Raw genomic sequence first — 18,312 nt, 5'->3', positions numbered from 1 at the left:
CTCCAGTACTTGATGACGAAGAAGGATTCCAAAACTAGACTGATGCGACAGGTCTTGTTACTTTAAGAGTTTGATTTGGAGATTGTGGACCATAAGGGTAGTGAAAACCAAATGGTGGACCACTTTTCCCGCTTGGAGGAGGAGGGGAGGCCTCGTGATGGCCTAGATATCAATGACTCATTTCCCGACAAACTACTCCTTTCGGTGTCGTTGAATGATATGCCATTGTTTGCGGACGTTGCTAATTTCCTTGTGACTTGTATAATCCTATGTGAGCTCTCTTCTAACCAAAGGAAGAAGTTCAAACGGGATAGTTTGGATTTCTATTGGGATGAGCGGTACTTGTTCAAGATTTGCACGGATGGTGTGATCCGAAGGTGTGTCCCGGAAGAAGAGCAATTGAGTATCTTGGAGGCTTGTCATTCCTCTCCTTATGGTGGCCATCATGGCGAGGCAAGGAAGGCTTCCAAAGTTCTTAGTTGTGGGTTTTATTGGCCAACTTTGTACAAAGATGTGAGTGAACTTGTGAAGAGGTGTGACGAATTTCAAAGAGCGGGTGGAATTTTGAATAAAGATGAGATGCCTCTCAATACCATTCTTGAAGTTGATATTTTTGATGTATGGGGCATTGATTTTATGGGCCCATTTGTTAGCTCATGTGGGAACACATACATTCTTGTGGCGGTTGACTATGTTTCAAAGTGGGTTGAAGCCGTGGCTTTACCCAACAATGAGGCCCGAAGTGTTGTTGCATTTCTCAAGAAGAGCATTTTTACAAGGTTTGGCACTCCTCGTGCAATCATAAGTGATAGGGGGTCTCATTTTTGTAATAGAGCTTTTGACACTTTGCTTGCAAAATATGGTGTCAACCACAAAGTTTCTACTCCTTATCATCCTCAAGCGAGTGGCCAAGTTGAAGTCTCAAACAGGAAAATCAAGAGTATATTGTCAAAGACGGTCAATGCAAATAGGACTGATTGGTCAAAGAAGTTAGATGATGCTCTATGGGCTTATAGGACTGCTTACAAGACTCTGATTAGTATGTCTCCGTATCGGTTGGTGTTTGGGAAAGCTTACCATCTACCGGTTGAGTTAGAACACAAGGCCATGTGGGCTTTGAGGAAGTTAAACCTTGAATGGGATGTGGCAGCAAATCTTTGTGTGGAGCAGCTTAATGAACTTGATGAATTCTGATTTCATGCCTACTCTAGTTCATCCTTGTACAAGGACAAGATGAAGTACCTTCATGGTAAATATGCTCGTGGCAAGGAGTTCAAAGTGGGTGATTTGCTTATCTTGTTCAACAGTTACATCTGTTTTCAGGAAAGCTTAAGTCAAAATGGAGTGAACCTTTTGAAGTGGTGTTTGTGACCCCATTTGGTGCACTTGACTTAAAGAACAAAAATGGGGAAGTTTTCAGAGTGAATGGGAACAGGGTCAAGCACTACTTGGAAAAAATTGATGATAGCCACGTGGTGGCACTTCTTCACCTCAAATGATTTGATGGTAACCTATGTCGTGCCGCGACATTAAATCAGACGCTTCTTGGGAGGCAACCCATGTATTTTTCTTTGATTTTCATTGTAGTGTTGGATTTGTTTTTGGACTGACTGGTTGTGACATGCTGCAGGATTGTGTTGATGCAATGCTGAAAAAAAAGTTGGAAAATGGCAACTCTCTGAAGCTGTCAATGCGGACCGCACTCATTTTGTGCAGCCGTAAAGACCTTTGTGCGGGGGCAAGAAATCAATGTGGACTGCACTGATGATTTGACTAAAGTGGGGGTTCTCTGAAGTTTACCACTGCGGCCGCATTGCATTTTGTGCGGTCCGCAATGGTCCACTACGGCCGCATAACATTTTGTGCGGTCCGCAGTGGTCAATTTGTCTGTGCCCTTTGGTTTAGAGCACCGCGGACCGCAGTGTCATTTTATGCGATCTGCAGTGGGTAGGTAAGCTGGGCCCCAGGACCTTTTTCTATAAATAGGACCTGAGGTCCTCCTTTTGAACTTTTCGGTCCTTTTACTCTTAGAGTATTAAAAATCACTGTTCATCTCTCTCTATATTGCACGTAACTGACTGCTAAGGCTTATTCATCATCTCAGCATCTCAGCATCTCATTTCTGGTACTTTAATCCTTTTCATTTGTTTAATTTTGTTATTTTCTTTTAATTTTTGTTTCTTAGTTCTTTTTCTTTCACGGTACGTTTTCTTTCAAATTTGGTAGCTTAGGTTAGTTAATTTTTTGTTTTAAATTAGGATTAGGTAGTTAAAAGTACTGAACCAACACTTAGGGACTCATCAATAGGTGTAAAATTGGACTAAAAAATTGAACGAATCATAAACCCTAGGTTGGTGTTATTGTTGGACATTCAGTGCGGACCGCGGTGGATTTAGTGCGGTCCGCGGTGCTCCTGTGCAGTTCGCAATGGTATTTTGTGCGGACCTTAATGACAAAGTCCTGAAAGCTGATTATTTGAGGACCGCGGCCGCATTGTATTTTGTGTGATCTGCAGTGCCTCAATGCAGACTGCAATGGCATTTTGTGTAGTCCGCGGTGCATAGATTCAGAGAGTGGGTAGTCTTAACCCCACCTTTGTGCAGACCGTAATGGCCTCTTTGCGGCCGTACTACATTTGTATGGTCCGCGCTCTGCAATTTTCATACTATCTGCAACATTTTTCTGCAACTGTGAACTTCATTGTTTTGCTGGACACTAACAAAGTCTGAATGAATGTTGTTTGCAGATAATAGTGAGATCAAGAGGAAAAGGTAGTAAAAAAATAGGAACAGGAGAGTCCTCCCGGGGTAGGAAGAAAGCAATGATAAAATTAACCCCTCAAGCCCGTCAAAACATAAATAACACAAGGAAGATTATAAAAGTTGCAGACAGGGCCATTGACCAGTAGGGGAGTGAGTATGAGCCATCCCGAGAGGCATCTTCAGAGTCCGTGCCAAAGTTTGTTCCTGATTGGCCGAAAAGGAACCGATTGAGAGATACACCTCCAGCATCCCCCACTACCCAAGCCTCAGTTCATATATCTTCTGAGTCGTCTAAAGGCTCAGCTAAAGGCAGTAGGGATGAGTACTCCACCTCTTCTACAGCTTCATTATCCGGAGAAGGTGCAGTAGCAGAAGGGGGTGAGCCCGAAGTTGGTAGGGTGGAATGGACTAGGAACCTGGAGGCATGGGAAGACCGGTTCGTTAGTGAGATTGCCTACCACAAATTCAGAGAGTGGTGGCCAGAAAAGAGGTTAATACTTGAGAGAAAAATTATCACCCAAGATCTTTTGCCTCACAATCCCAATGTGTTGAGGCAATTCAGAGAAAGAGCTGGATAGGACTACTTCATAGGGCATGTGGATGACGCCAATGAGCACTTAGTGAAAGAATTCTACACCAACGTGGCCCACATCAAAAGGGTACCACGGTCACCAAAGTGCAGAATCTGAAAGTGAAGTCTAATGGCAAGACCATCAATGATTATTTGGGCTTCACAGAGGAGGATGAGTCCCTGTACTTAGACAAAATGAAGTTGGGTGAAGAAGCTCGTCCGTGGTTGGCGGAGTACTTGTCAATCCCAGGTACCACCCCCGAGTGGTTGACTGCGGGGGTGAAGATATTTAGGAGGACATTGAACTTCGAGGCGAAGGGGTGGGAGACATTTTTGTGCAGCAGGCTAGATCCTACCACCCATGACAACTCACTCCCAATTCACCGGGTGATCTTAGTGGCATCCATCATGGCGGGGCACCCCATCAATGTTGGGAATGTGATGTCCTGGGTCATTACACGTGTAGTGAATGAGGGTGACAGGTCTTACCCATTCCCCAACTTCCTAACCATGTACCTGAAGGACCAAAATGTGGAGAAGCGCAGATTTGACGTGAAAGTGAAGGCAAAGGCACCTTTCTCATGGTATAGCCTACAGGGTAATGACAACCCTAAGGGAAAGCACTTCAAGGGAAAATCCACTACTTCAATTGGTCAGTATAAAGAGCCAGTAGTGGTAGTGACTACTCCGCAACCTCCCTCCACTTCAGCAGACATAGCCCCAGGCCCATCCACTTCAGCAGATCTAGAGATACCATCCACCACTGCCTATCCATTAACTGCCCACCGTTTGAGCCAAACCCTCACTAGCATCAAAAACTGGATGTAGACATCTACTTCTAAGCTATCTATATTATCTACTACTGTGGCAGCTCAGTCAATACCTCCTCCTCCACAGGTTCCACAGTCCATTAAGGACACTCTCAAGGATCTTCTGTACAACCAAAAGAAGATCCTTGAGAACCAGAAATTGCTCACGCACGCTGTTGATTCACATGGAAAGGCTCTCAAGGAGCTTGCTAGGGAGCCAAAGAAGTTGAGGAAGACTCGGGCTTCCAAAGAGTTAGTAAAGGAGTTATGAGTCGAGGTTGAGAGATTGAAGGCGGATCACATGCCTTTAGATTTGCTATTGCATGACCCAGAACCAGAAGCCTAGCCCCAGTCAGAGTAGGAGTCTCAGAGGCCTCCTAAGAGGAAGAGGGTGATCCCTCAGTTTGATGATGCAGTTATCCAGTTGGCGGACCCACTAGAGACTTCCTCTAGTCAGCCTCAGGATACATCCCAGGAGCTAGTCCAGGTCCAGGCCCAGGTCCCATCAGCGCCACAAACTATAGGGAGCTAGTCACAGGCTTCCGAGCATATAGAGGACCCAGGGACCCACACTCAGGATCCCATGCAGACGGATGGCCCATAGGGAGTTCCTTTTTCCTCTTTCCTCTATTTTTGTGCTTATTTTTCTTAGTTGGCATTGAGGACAATGCCAGCTTTCATTTGAGGGGGTAGGCCTTATTTGGATTTGGATGACTGTATATATATGACAGATTTTATGATTTCTTTCTTTCCTTTTTTCCTTTGGTATGTATATAATTTCAGCATTTTATTATATTTTTCGTACTTTTTACCTTGGGTTTATATATAAAAGTTACGTTTCATTGTATATATTCATCTGCCCTATTGTATATTCGATTAAATCCCCTCTTGTACATATTCATTCTACTTTCTGCATTTTTTTCTTTTCTTTGCTTCTTATTTTATATTCGTAACTTCTTGTTTTGAGTTTTTGCAATAAGTCTTTGGTTTTCTTAATGCCACGGTTCTTTCTAAAGGTAGAATTTGTGTGAACCAGGTGGCTCTTCTAGATGATGGATGACATGACAGCCTTCTTAAGGGTTTGAGTCTGTTTTTCTTTTTGCTTTTTAGTAGTTAGTTGGTAAGGGTGCCTCAAACAAAGCTTCACTTGGGCCTAACATGTTTGCCTTTGATCTTATGGTCAAAAACAAATCGTTGCATATAGGATGGTGAAAGTTGTGAACTTGAGACTTTTGTGTTGGCCGATAATCATCAAGTGGTTTTTCGGGACCATTGTGTGCTCAAATTTTATCCAAGGTTATTGTGGGCCCCCGACTCTATGTCTTTAAGCAATCCCAGAGCTTGCGTGGTGAGAATTTGAAATTGCAAGTCCAAGTCCCGAGCCATTGGTCTAGAATTTGCCCTGAATATTTGTCTAGGCAAAATCCAAAGTATAATTTAACTTGAGACATGATTATAGGCTCTCCTTGATCCAAATGATATCTTGAACACTTCCATAGCCTACCAATGATAAAATCCCTAGTCAACCCTTTTGAGCTTTAGACCTTTTTCCTTCAAGAACCATGATACAAGCCTTTACCTGTTCTAAAGATACCTTCTCTTGGCACCCGATATTTCCTTAGCACATGACAAAAGTATAAGTTTAGGGGGAGAGACTAGAATTGCAACAAAGTGGTAAAAAAAGGTACAAAATGAAGAAAAGGAAAGGCAATGAAAAATAAAGAAAAGCGAAAAGGCAAAAAGAATGTTCAATGTAGAAATGAATAAAGGGATTCAATGAAAGCAAAGAATGAAAGGTGTGGAAAGTTGAGAAAGGAGAAAAGATTTGAAATGAACAAAAAAGAGTGACAGTGTGTCTCTCTAACCCCTTAAAAAGAAGTGAAATGACTTAAAAAAAGGCAAGTGAATGTGCGCCAAAATGAAGCAAAAGAAGTGCTAAAGGGAAGATGGAACCTAATTAGACCAAACATTTCCTACCCTAAACCAAAAACCTTCACTATGTCTCCACAAAAGCCCTATATGATCTTGAGTTGAATGAAACTTCCATTAGTGGTGACTTATATAAGGAGCAAACATATGGTACTTAGAGTCGGACTTGTGACTTTTCCTTGAGAGAGATGAGTGTAGTTCCATTAACAGCGTTCTGAGTGCCGCTATCCTAAAGGTGAGGTTTGCTTAGGGAGAGTTGAAGATGTGTGAGTTTGGGTTCCACAATGACCAAAGTAATGGAAAGAGTTTCTTTGATGTGTTGAGTCAACTCTTGATGCTCTTGTGTCGCAGTAAATCCATGGTGTTTAAAAGAGTGAATGTTATTAATGATTCATTTGAATTGAAGGTAATTGTTAGTCCCAATTTATGCTAGATGAGGTCACTTTAGGTCGGCTGAATTTTCTTGGATTGACTCTTAAAGGGTGGGTCTTATTTTGTTTGCTTGAGGACAAGCAAAAACTTAAGTTTGGGGGAGTTCATAACTAGGGATTATTATGCATTTTACACTCCTTCATACTTAAGTTTTGATTAGAAATGTGTACAAAATAGTCTCAAAGGCTCACAAGTTGTACTTGATTGCAGGTTTGATCAACACGGTAACAAGGTGTCAAAACCCAACTCAAAAAGGAGTGAAACTTGCACAAGTACCAAGACCAAGACCAAGCTCAGTCAAACAGGGCCAATGCGGTTGCACACCATTTTGTGCGGTCTGCAAAGATGAAGATCAGAGAGTATGATTCTCAGTTAGCTAGGCAATGCGGCCGCAAAGGACTTTGTGCGGTCCGCATTGATTCCAATACGGCCACACTCGATTTCGTGCAGTCCGCAGAGCCAAATTTTAGAGAGGTGACATTTTGGGGAACCTGGTCAATGCGGTCCGCGGTCCATTTGTGTGGACCGCAATAAAAGTCACCGCATCCACGGTGCATTTTGCGCGGTCCGCGGTGGCCAACTTCAGAGAGCAGATTAGTCAAGCCAAGAGCCTTAGTGCGGCCGCACTCGATTTTGTGCGGTCCGCACTAGCCCCGGAAGGGTATTTTTTTCTAGAATTTTCAGCCTAGTATAAATAGTTTCTTTTCTCATTTTTATGTCATCAGATAGTTTTGGACGTAGAGCTGCGCTCGTGAACTCATTTTTATTACCATTTTGAGTAATTTTAGCTTAGTTTCAACATTGAATCTTCAAGTTTTATTAATGTAATTAATTATTTTGGGCTTTTCTTCATCTATTTCTTTCTTTTCTTCTATAATTATGAGTAGCTAGACCCATTAGCTAGGGTTGTGGCTCAACCCTAGTGTGTGTAATTTATGGGTCTTGTGTTTTGATGCTTGATTGTCTATGGGTGTTTGATATTTGGACTAATTTAGGGTTTTAATGTTGAATTAGTGATTGCAAACACTAGTTTATGCGTAGTAGACTTTGGCTCTTTTTGAGAAAGAAAGCCTAAGTCCATGAAGTTAGTCCAACAAGAAATTGGGGTGTATTCAAGAGATTGATAGCCCCAATTAAAGGGTTAAACCTAGAGATAGTAATACCCGACTTGAACCTCAATTGCTTGTACAAATGTTCATACCCAATTGGTCTTGAGAGAGTCAATTCGGACAAAATCACTCGAACTACCGAGAGGTATAGAGTGAGTAGAATCGTGGAATGTTATATCATACTCCCTAAAATGTAACAATCTAGCCTTAGACTCAAGAATCCGTCAATTAACCACCTAGGAAAAAGTCACTACCCTTGTGCCTTTTATCTATTTGATCAATTCTCAATAGTTTAATCTTAGCTTTACTTGACTTAATTTAGCATCGTAGTAGTATAAAATTAGAATTTAAACCAAAACAAACAACGTTTAGAAGTGTAATTAGGAACAATTACACAATTCCTATTTAGATAGAAACTCAACTCCAATATCTAGCTCCCTATGAAAATCGATCCCGACCTTCTCGGGTAAAAGATGCTTCGACCTCTCTTGCTACTTCATAGTAGTATAGGGTTGGCCTCGATCAAAAACACCTGGCTCAAAAGGTGAAAAAACCACAACCTACTACTCAGTAGGATTTTCCTAAACTTCCACTAAAATCACTGAGCCAAAAGCTGCATTTACAAAAATTCTTTTGTAAACCTAGGATTAACTCTAATCCCGTTATGGCACACAGCCTCAACTGTTGTGACAACTTCAAGTTAACTCTAACTTGAACACTCTAGGTACCTTATACAATTGCTTCTATAAAAGCCGAAAGGTACAATGTAAAATCACCTACTACAATTGAACTAGAATAAAAGATAAACACGTGGAACTGGTTCTTCTATATTGTTCAGGTAGCTTCAGGATTGCACGCTTGAATCACACATAAATTGCTTGCAAAATTGCCTTGCTCTTTTGCTCTCAATTTATGTTTAACTTTTGCTTATGTGCATTACCTGTAAAAGAGAACAACACTGATATTTAATGGGTTAGTAATTAGAGATTGACTGGGTTACAGATGCTACTCTTCTATTGTAGAAGACTTCTAGTTGATCTCATACTCTAAAACTATCATCTTCCTAAACTGTGTTCTCTTCGTGTAAGGAGTCTTTCTCTCCTTATCCAATATGCAACCTTTTCGATCAGATCAGGAGATATTACTTCTGATAAGTTAGATTTATCTCCTTCACGTACATCTCACATGTTTAGTTGATCATGACTGTGATTCACAAGATGGACATGGTCCATGTCTGAGTTCTTTTGTCAGTCTTCAAAACTTCACCTGTACTTGGGCCAACAAATTCCCCATTTTTGATGATGACAAACTCTGTGCTTTTTACTTACTTGGATCCTATAAGAACTCAGCTTAAACATCAATACAAAGTTTAGAAAATTCACTTATCATCAAGGATCAGGTTAATTAGGTTATAAATATCACTTATTTAGAATATGTAAAATACAATTTCTCTTCCCCCTTTTGGCATCATTGAAAAGTTACATACAAAGTGTGAGTCCCAGATTTTAATAAGTACTCATGGCCACTAGGGCAACTGCAAGTGCAATCATGGATTAATCATTAGTAATCAAGCAAACATATTTAAACTATCAAGGAAATATTAACATTTAACAAGAGCAAAAACAATAGATATCATTGATAGAAATATGTTGCTACCACAATCCACAACCAGAAAGCAAAAATATTCAAAACATGAGAAAAAAGAAAGAAACATCCCTAATCCAGGTCATTGAAGGTATTAGACAGGTTCAGGAGATAAAGGCTAGAATTCCTAAGGCTTGGGGGAGCTAGAGGGTTGGTTTTGGGCTTGGAGAAGATTCAAAATATTGTGAAGAATCCCATCATTCTTCTCCTTTTCCTTGGTAAGCTCAGTTCTGAGAGCATCCCTCTCAGATTCAACCTCTGCCAACCGAGTCTTTAGCCTAGCTATCTCAGCATCCTTGGCTTCACTTTCCTGAACAAGAGCCCTGACTTTACTGTTGATAGGTGTCTTCTTGGATGAACCAGGTTCATTTGGAATGGCATTGACTAAATATTCACAAGCAAGCAGAGTATTAATATCGAAGTAATCCTTGCTTGTAGCCATTTCCCATTTCTTCAGAGGCACATTACACCTATCCAGAACTGTAGGCAGAATAAAGCCATAGGGGGTAGCATGAGCCTTGGAGCCATTGATAACCCTATCCAGTAGATTGATGATGAATGTAGGCCAATTAATTTGCCTTCCACTTTTAAGGCACTCCATCATAACTAAGTCCATATAATTGGCAATATGCCTTCTTTCCTACCTTGGCAGTAGGCACTTGTTGACAAACTCAAAAATGACTTTGTGTTGTGGCTTCATTTCATTCTTATGCACAAAATTGGCCTTATTCACCTCTGCAACATCACAAAATCTCCTAGTGATTGTAAGGGCAGATGGAAGGGAATCCAGACTTGGCCATCTCTGTCTGGTGTAATCATCATATCCCTCAGCAGGGATGTCTAGAATCTTTCCCAGTTTCTCTGCATTGAATGTCACTTGAACTCCTTTGACTTTGCTTGTAACTCTGCAATCCTTGACTTCAGCATTTGCCATGAATTCAATGATTTCATTTCTGGACAATCTCCCATCCATATGAAAGACCATGTCCTTCCAGCCCTGAGCAACTAGTGTGTCAACCAAACGAACCATATCCCTTCAAAAAATTTCTTTTGCCAAACATGGCCAGCTTGTCTTGTTCACCACCAGACTCACTTTCTTCATCACCACTCCATTCCTCATCTTCAGAAACTCTAACTTGTTTGCTTTTTACTGCAGACCTGGTCCTTTTGGCCAATGAAGTTTCAGGAGCCTCAAACATAGAGGAAGACTTCTTGGAAGAAGTCTTTGGCTTTTTGGGCTTGGGGGTCGGAACCTCCACTGTTGTAACTTTCTCCTGATAGAACCGTTCCATCTCCTCAACATCAACATTTTCTGAGGACTCTACAACCTTACCTTTTCCTTTATCCATCCTTTTCTTCTTACTTTCAGCTAAAGCCTTTTGGAGATCACTCTCACTCTGTTTCACCCTGCTTCTAGTGGCTCTTCCCTTTGGCAAGGAAGTTTTAGTAGGTGTTGGGGAGGAAGCTTTTCGTTTCTTGGAAGGTTTAGGAGCACTGGGGGCTTTTGGTGTGAGAGTTCTCCTTTTCTTTGGATTGTAACTTGCACCTACCTTTTTCAAAAGGTCTGCTAGGGTTTCTTCAACAGATGAACCAGGTTTATCTCCCTGTGAACTTAGGTTAACTAACCCTTCAGCAACTTCACTAGAACCACTTCCCCCTAACTTCTTGCCACTTTCTTCAGCAATTTCTTGTGCAACCCCACAAATAGCAGGTACAACAGTGGGTGAGTAATCAGCCACTCCTTTCCATTTTCCCCTCACATCACCACATTCACCCTCTTTCTCTTTTTCTTTTTCAAATTTCTTTTTACCTTCACTCCTTCTTAACTCGGGTAATTCCACATCCCTGATAGGCCCAACCAAAACAAACCTATTTTCTAAATTCTCAGTCAAAGAAGAACTTACCTCAGAAGGGGATTTTTGAGCCTTCTTAGAGTCAGAAGACTCAGGTCCTTCCCCCTCACTAGCAGATTTGTATTACGCAGAATCAAAGTCAGAATCAGAATCTTGAGTCTGACTTGCCTTTAATTGCTCATTCAATTTCTTTGAGAGAGCACCAGATTCCACCGTTTTACGAGCAAGCATTTTTACTCTTCTTAGCCTGGGTTTGGGAGTTGTGCTAGGTGGAGGAGGGGTAGATGAATCAGAGGGAGTGTGCTATGAAGTAGTTCCAGGGTTGTCTTGTGGGTTTGTCAGTATAGCTGATTTCTTGAGAGAATTGGTAAGTTAAAACTTTGGAGAAGAAAGCAGTTGAGAGTGAAGAAGGTTTTTGACGATTTTGAATTATGAGGGTGGCAGGAAGTAATGATGAGTATTTAAAGGGAAAAACTCATTTAATGGATAAGGTAGCTTTAGCGGTCAATTAGAGGTCTAATAAACCTAAAATTGCAGTTTGAACGAATGGTTAGGCTTCCCTAGATTTTAGGCAATTTTTGTGGTTAGAATTCTAATGAGGACGGAACTGGTTCAAAAACAAACAGATAGGATTTTCTAGGAAGTTGAACAATTGTAGGACTCTCCTCATGATTTATATTTCTAATTGTGCAGAGTATAGAAAACATACCTTGGCATTCAGATGAAACAATACAGATGAACTAGGTTCTTCATTTAGAATTCTCTTGACCATGCCTCAATTTACCACAATAGAGAAAATTTTGTAAGAGATCAGTGAGTCATATTAACACATGCCACAAGAGTATACTATTTATAGTATTAAGCTGAGTAAAAACTAATCTAGATATTTACACAAGTTCAGATTTCATAGCCAAAAAAAAAATTCATCATTTTTTTCATTGTGCATTCTGAGCTGGTCCCATTAGGTGATCTTAATCATCCCTAATTCCAACCTATTCCTTTCAAAGTTTTCTCTACTCAGTGCTTTAGTAAAAATGTCAGCAATTTGTTTATCAGTAGCACAGAATTCTATGGTAATCATTCCTTTCTCATAGTTATCTCTTAAGAAGTGATGTCTAACATATATGTGCTTAGTCCTCTTATGATGAACAAGGTTCTTTGTCATACTTATAGAACTAGTGTTATCACAGAAGATAGGAATGCAACCAACTTCAATGCCAAAATCTATTAGCTGCTAAAATCTATCAGTTGCTGTTTGATCCACAACAATTGAGCACAACAAGAGGCAGCAACAACATATTCAGCCTCAGCAGTGGATGAGGCCACTGAATTCTGCTTTTTAGTGGCCCATGATACAAGACCTGAACCAAGAAAATGAGCCATACCTGAGGTGCTCTTCCTATCCATAAGGAAACCTGCATAGTCAGCATCAGCATACCCTACTAGATTGAAATTACTACCTTTAGGGTACCAAAGACACAGATCAGTAGTGCCTTTTAAATATCTTAGTATCCTCTTGACAACAGTCAAGTGAGATTCCTTAGGATTAGCCTGAAAACAAGCACAAAGCCCTATACTGAAAACTATGTCAGGTCTGCTAGCAGTAAGATACAAAAGTGAACCAATCATACCCCTATACAACTTCTGATCAATAGATGAACCATGTTCATCTAAGTCTAATTTAGTAGTTGTTGCAATGGGTGTGTCTATTTCCTTTGATTCATCCATTTTAAACTTTTTAATCAACTCTTTTGCATATTTCTACTGATGGATCATGGTTCTATTTGGGTTAAGCTCACTCATCATACTCTTTTCAAACTCACTCCCCATTAATTGGGCAAAATCCTTACTTAGTTTGTCAGTGGTTGCCCCAACAATTATGTCATCAACATATATTTGTACCACAAAAAGATCCTTACATTTTTCCCTCAGGAATAGAGTACTGTCAATTTTACTTCTTTTGTAGCCATGTTAAAGTAGGAATTTGGACAGTCGTTCATACCATGCTCTAGGAGCCTACTTGAGTCCATAGAGAGCCTTGTCTAATTTGTACACATGTTTCGGACACTCCTTACTCTCAAACCCTAGAGGTTGTCTGACAAACACTTCTTCTTTTAGGTAGCCATTCAGGAAGACACTTTTGACATCCATCTGATGAAGAGTGGATTCCATGTGTGCTGCAAAGGCTATAAGGAGTCTTATTGCTTCTAGTCTAGCAATTGGAGCAAAGATCTCATCATAATTTATACCCTCCTCTTGGCTATAACCTTGGACCACCAGTCTTGTTTTATTCATTGTAACTGTTCCATCTTCATCAAGCTTGTTTATGAAGACCCATTTAGTGCCAATTATTGATCTGTCCTTGGGTCTTGGAACTAGATGCCAAACTTGACTTCTCTCAAACTGATTGAGTTCATCTTGTATTGCATTTACCCAATCTGCATCCTGCAAAGCCTCAACACATTTTTAGGTTCAATAAGAGATAGAAAAGCATCAAAAGCACACATATTCTTTAATTGTGATCTAGTTTTAACTCCAGAGGTTGGATTAGTGATTATGTTCTCAATGGGATGAGAACTTTGATACTTGTGAGGTTTCACAACCAACTAATTTCAGCTTGATGTTTCTCCCATGTTCTGTTGCTGAGGAACAAGGTCATGAACAGGTTCCTTTAGGGAATTGGTTTCAGTTCCTCTTTGTTCAGTTCCCCCTGTTAGGTTGCCCTAGATGGAAGAACCTGTTCCATCACCTGTTCCTTCTTTTGGTGCAACTTTATCTTGAGCTGAGACTTCACTCAATTCTTTTACCAGCCCAATAGCTTCATTTTCATGTTCCTCTCTCACAGAAAGAATGTTAGTTTCATCAAAAACTACATGTATATTTTCTTCTACACACAAAGTTGTTTTATTGAACACTTTATAAGCTTTTCTATGTGAAGAATATCCCAAGAATACTCCATCATCACTTCTGGGATCAAACTTACCTAGGGAGTCCTTTCCATTATTGTGCACAAAGCACTTGCATCCAAATGCCTAATATAGGATATATTTGGTTTTCTCCCTTTAAGTAACTCATAGGGAGTCTTCTCTACAAGAGGTCTAGTCAAGCATCTGTTAATGTTGTAACATGCAATATTTACAGCCTCTGCCCAGAAGCTATGAGGCAATTTACTAGAATGTAGCATAGTCCTAGCCATATCTTCAAGAATCTTATTCTTTCTTTCAACTACTCCATTTTGTTGAGGAGTCCTAGGGGAAGAAAAATTATGATCTATACCATGCTCATCGCAAAATTCAGCGAACTTAGCATTTTCAAATTCAGTTCCATGATCAGACCTGATTGATGCAAGTTGATTATCTAGTTCTTTCTAAGTTTTTCTAACAAAGGCAGTAAACATGTCAAATGCTTCATCCTTAGATGTTAAAAACAGAACCCAGGTAAACCTAGAATAATCATCAACAAGTACCATCACATATTTCTTACCACATCTGCTCAATGTTCTCATTGGACCATAGAGATCTATATGAACCGGTTCCATCGTCCTGGTTGTGCTTACCATTTTCTTGCTTTTAAAGGATGATCTTACCTGCTTCCCCCTTGCACAGGCCTCACAAACTTTTTCTTCCTTGAACTTGATGTTAGGTAACCCTATCACTAGTTCCTTGGAGACTAATTTGTTGAGTTGATTCAGACTTGCATGACCAAGTCTTTTGTGCCATAGGAGGGTATCATTGTCCAGCACACTCAAGTAAGTGAGTTCATTTTCAGAAAGGATGGACAAATCTACAATGTAAATATTGTTAACTTTTTTTCCATACAAAACAATCTTGTCAGTGGTAAGATTAATCACAAAGTATTTGGTAGAGGTAAATGCTACAAGGTTACCTCTGTCACACAGTTGTGATACACTGATTAGGCTATCTTTCAAGCCATCTATCAAGTAGACATTCTCAATGGAATGTGAGTTTGGCTTACCTACCTTTTCAACCCCAATAATCTCACCTTTTTTCCCATTTCCAAAGGAGACATTACCTCCTTTTAAGCCCTCAAGTAAAAGGAACTGGTTCTTGCTTCCAATCATATGTTTTGAGCATCCACTATCCATGTACCATATTTGGCTACTTCACTTCACTTGGACCTGTAAAAAGAAATCAGAGGTTAGTCTTAGGAACCCAAACTAGTTTGGGTCGCTTTCTATAGGCAAAGGGATAAATTAAATTCCTTTTGGCCCATACAGGCAGCCTATTTTTCTCTTGAACAAGGGTATTGTTCTTTTGACTGAACTTTCTTTTGCATTACATTCATTTTTATAATGACTAGTCTTGCCACAGTGTGTACAGATTTTGTTTTCAGGAAGAGTGATGTACTTGTTTTTGGGGTCCCACTTAGGTTCTTGAGTCTCATAGCCAATTCATCTCTTGTTGCTACTGTGGTGTTTTTGTAGCCAGGATAGTGCATCAGAAGCCTTATTCCATTTGCAAGTTCTGTCTACTTCATGTTTTACCTTCCCTAGGTCTTCTTTTAAGACTCTTATCTGCTCATCTTTCTTATGCAACTCATCCTTCATCTTTCCTAGATTTTCTTTTAAGGTGAGATATGTGTGATCAACTTTCTTCTTACCTGTTCCTGACTTTAGTTTTAAATTTTCAGACCTAAGTTCTAAGACACTGGTGTCAAGTTCAAGAACTTGGTTCTTCAACTTAGCATTTTTACTGTCACTTTCATTAACCCTAGATTGTAGATTTTTGCACTTGGCTAGACAGTTGTTCCTTCTTATTGTTTATTATCTCAGACTCATCGATAAAGTCTAGCAATAGTTCTGATAACCTTTCTTTAGACAAAAATTTAATCTTGTCTTTATGATGAATCACACTTACCTCTTGTTCATCATCTGATTCTCCAATGGCCATAAGTGCTTGTTCATCTCCGGCTTCATCTTCTGAATTCTTATTTGATGTTTCTCCCTAAGCAGCAACCATAACCTTTGTTGATCCTTTGTTCCTTTTGGGTTGAACCCGTTCCTTCGTTCAGCCCTTTCCTTCTTCCATTCAATTTCCCACTGAGGACAACTTTTGATCATGTGGTCAGTCTTACCACATTTGTAGCAGCCCTCATTGGTCTGTTGCTCAGGAGCCCTTGGTTTTTTGAAGGTTGTACCTCTTGAAGAACCCTTTCCTCTCATCAGGTACTTTTTGAAATCCCTTATGATCATGGCCATTTCATCGTCCTCTAGTTCTTCACCTTCAGGTATTCTGAAAGCCAGACTACTTTCCTTCTTGGGTGCATCCATTTTCATGGTTTGCCTTCTCAGTTCATAGGCAGTGAGATTTCCAATCAGTTCATCCAACTTGAAGGTTGCAATGTTCTTTGATTCCTGAATAGCAACGATTTTGCTTTCCCAAATTACTGGTAAGACCCTTGTCAAGATTTTCTCAACGTTGTCGTCTTCAAGGATAATTCTCCCAAGAGATTTAAGTTCATTTGTTAGTGTTGTGAACCTTGTGTACTTCTCCTGGATAGTTTCTCCTTCCTTCATGGTAAAATTCTCATATTGAGCATATAACAGTGTTCCTCTTGATCTCTTTGCTTGCGGAGTTTCTTCATGAGCCACTTGTAAAGTGTCCCATATCTCCTTAGCAGTGGTACAACTTTCAATCCTGTTGTACTCTTCTGGACCTAGTCCACACACAAGCCATTTCTTGGCCTTGGCATTCTTTTCCCATTTCTTCAAATCTTCAGCAGTGCAGTCAGCTCTTGTCTTTGACACGTCAACTCCTTCAGCATTCTTCTTTGTAGTAGCAAGGGGACCATTTGTGACTATGTCCTAGAGATCATAGTCTTCTCCTATGATGTGGTCTCTCATCCTGTTCTTCCACCAAGAATAGTATTGACCATTAAAGAGTGGGGGCCTAGCAATGGATTGCCCTTCCCAGTTTGCAGGTGGTGCACTCATCTTGATCTATTCCTAAGGTGTTAGCCTCTTCAAGGATAACCCGCTCTGATACCAATTAATGTTGTCAATACCACATAGGGGGGGGGGTGATTTGTATGGTACCTAATTTTTTCTTAACTAGATTATAGAAGGACCTGGTTCTTCTATGTGTTCCAACTACTACTATTTGCGGAATAATAAGTAAAGAAAATAAAGAATACAGAGATTTTTACGTGGAAAACACCTGGCTCAAAAGATGAAAAACCACGACCTATTACTCAGTAGGATTTCCCCAAACTTTCACTAAAATCACTGAACCAAAAACTGCATTTACAAAAATTCTTTTGTAAACCTAGGATTAACTCTAATCCCGTTGTGGCACACAGCCTCAACTGTTGCGACAAATTCAAGTTAACTCTAACTTGAACACTGTAGGTACCTAATACAATTGCTTTTATAAAAGCTGAAAGGTACAATGTAAAATCACTTACTACAATTGAACTAGAATAAAAGATAGACACTTGGAACTGGTTCTTCTATCTTGTTAAAGTAGCTTCACGATTGCATTCTTGAATCACACATAAATTGCTTGCAAAATTGCCTTGCTCTTTTGCTCTCAATTTACGTTTAAGTTCTGCTTATGTGCATTACATGTAAAAGAGAACAACATTGATATTTAATGAGTTAGTAATTAGAGATTGACTGGGATACAAATGCTACTCTTCTATCATAGAAGAGTTCTAGTTGATCTCATACTCTAACACTATCCTCTTCCTAAACTGTGTTCTCGTCGTGTAAGGAGTCTTTCTCTCCTTATCCAATATGCAACCTTTTCGATTAGATCAGGAGATATTACTTCTGATAAGTTAGATTTATCTCCTTCACGTGCATCTCATATGTTTGGGTTGATCATGACTGTGCTTCACAAGATGGACCTGGTCCATGTCTGAGTTCTTTTGTCAGTCTTCAAAACTTCACCTGTACTTGGGCCAACTATGGGTAGATGCATCTTGTTCACGAACAACGAGTCTTTCATCTTGCTTCTCCAAATATTATAATTTCTCCCATTTAAACATACCATCTTGCTCATATTCGCCTCAATTCCGTAACAATTTGAATAAATAACCAAGGCTTTGATACCACTTGTTAGGACTGAAATAATTTGATGTCATGCGGAAATTAGTAAAACAACCTTGCACGACGATAAATCACACAACAAAAGAGAAATATACTAAAAGAGACATAAATATTTAACGTGGTTCGGTCAACTG

General features: G+C 39.9%; 2 protein-coding genes across 2 annotated transcripts; both read right to left on the bottom strand.

Moving 5' to 3' along the window:
- Window positions 1-10,269: 10,269 nt before the first annotated feature.
- On the bottom strand, window positions 10,270-12,837 carry LOC138884015 (uncharacterized). Its single transcript, XM_070164752.1, has 2 exons — window positions 12,581-12,837; window positions 10,270-11,218 (listed from the first exon to the last, which is right to left on the bottom strand). The coding sequence occupies exons 1-2, from the start codon at window positions 12,835-12,837 to the stop codon at window positions 10,270-10,272; spliced, it is 1,206 nt and encodes a 401-aa protein (XP_070020853.1).
- A 288-nt stretch (window positions 12,838-13,125) lies between these two features.
- LOC138884014 (uncharacterized) lies at window positions 13,126-15,214 on the bottom strand. Its single transcript, XM_070164751.1, has 5 exons — window positions 15,089-15,214; window positions 14,281-14,476; window positions 13,847-13,996; window positions 13,696-13,751; window positions 13,126-13,428 (listed from the first exon to the last, which is right to left on the bottom strand). The coding sequence occupies exons 1-5, from the start codon at window positions 15,212-15,214 to the stop codon at window positions 13,126-13,128; spliced, it is 831 nt and encodes a 276-aa protein (XP_070020852.1).
- Window positions 15,215-18,312: the final 3,098 nt, after the last annotated feature.

Source organism: Nicotiana sylvestris, chromosome 12 (genome assembly GCF_000393655.2).
Source record: "Nicotiana sylvestris chromosome 12, ASM39365v2, whole genome shotgun sequence".
Lineage (NCBI taxonomy): Eukaryota > Viridiplantae > Streptophyta > Magnoliopsida > Solanales > Solanaceae > Nicotiana > Nicotiana sylvestris.
Note: the sequence above shows the minus strand (reverse complement) of the source record. Positions and strands in the feature narration are given on the sequence as shown.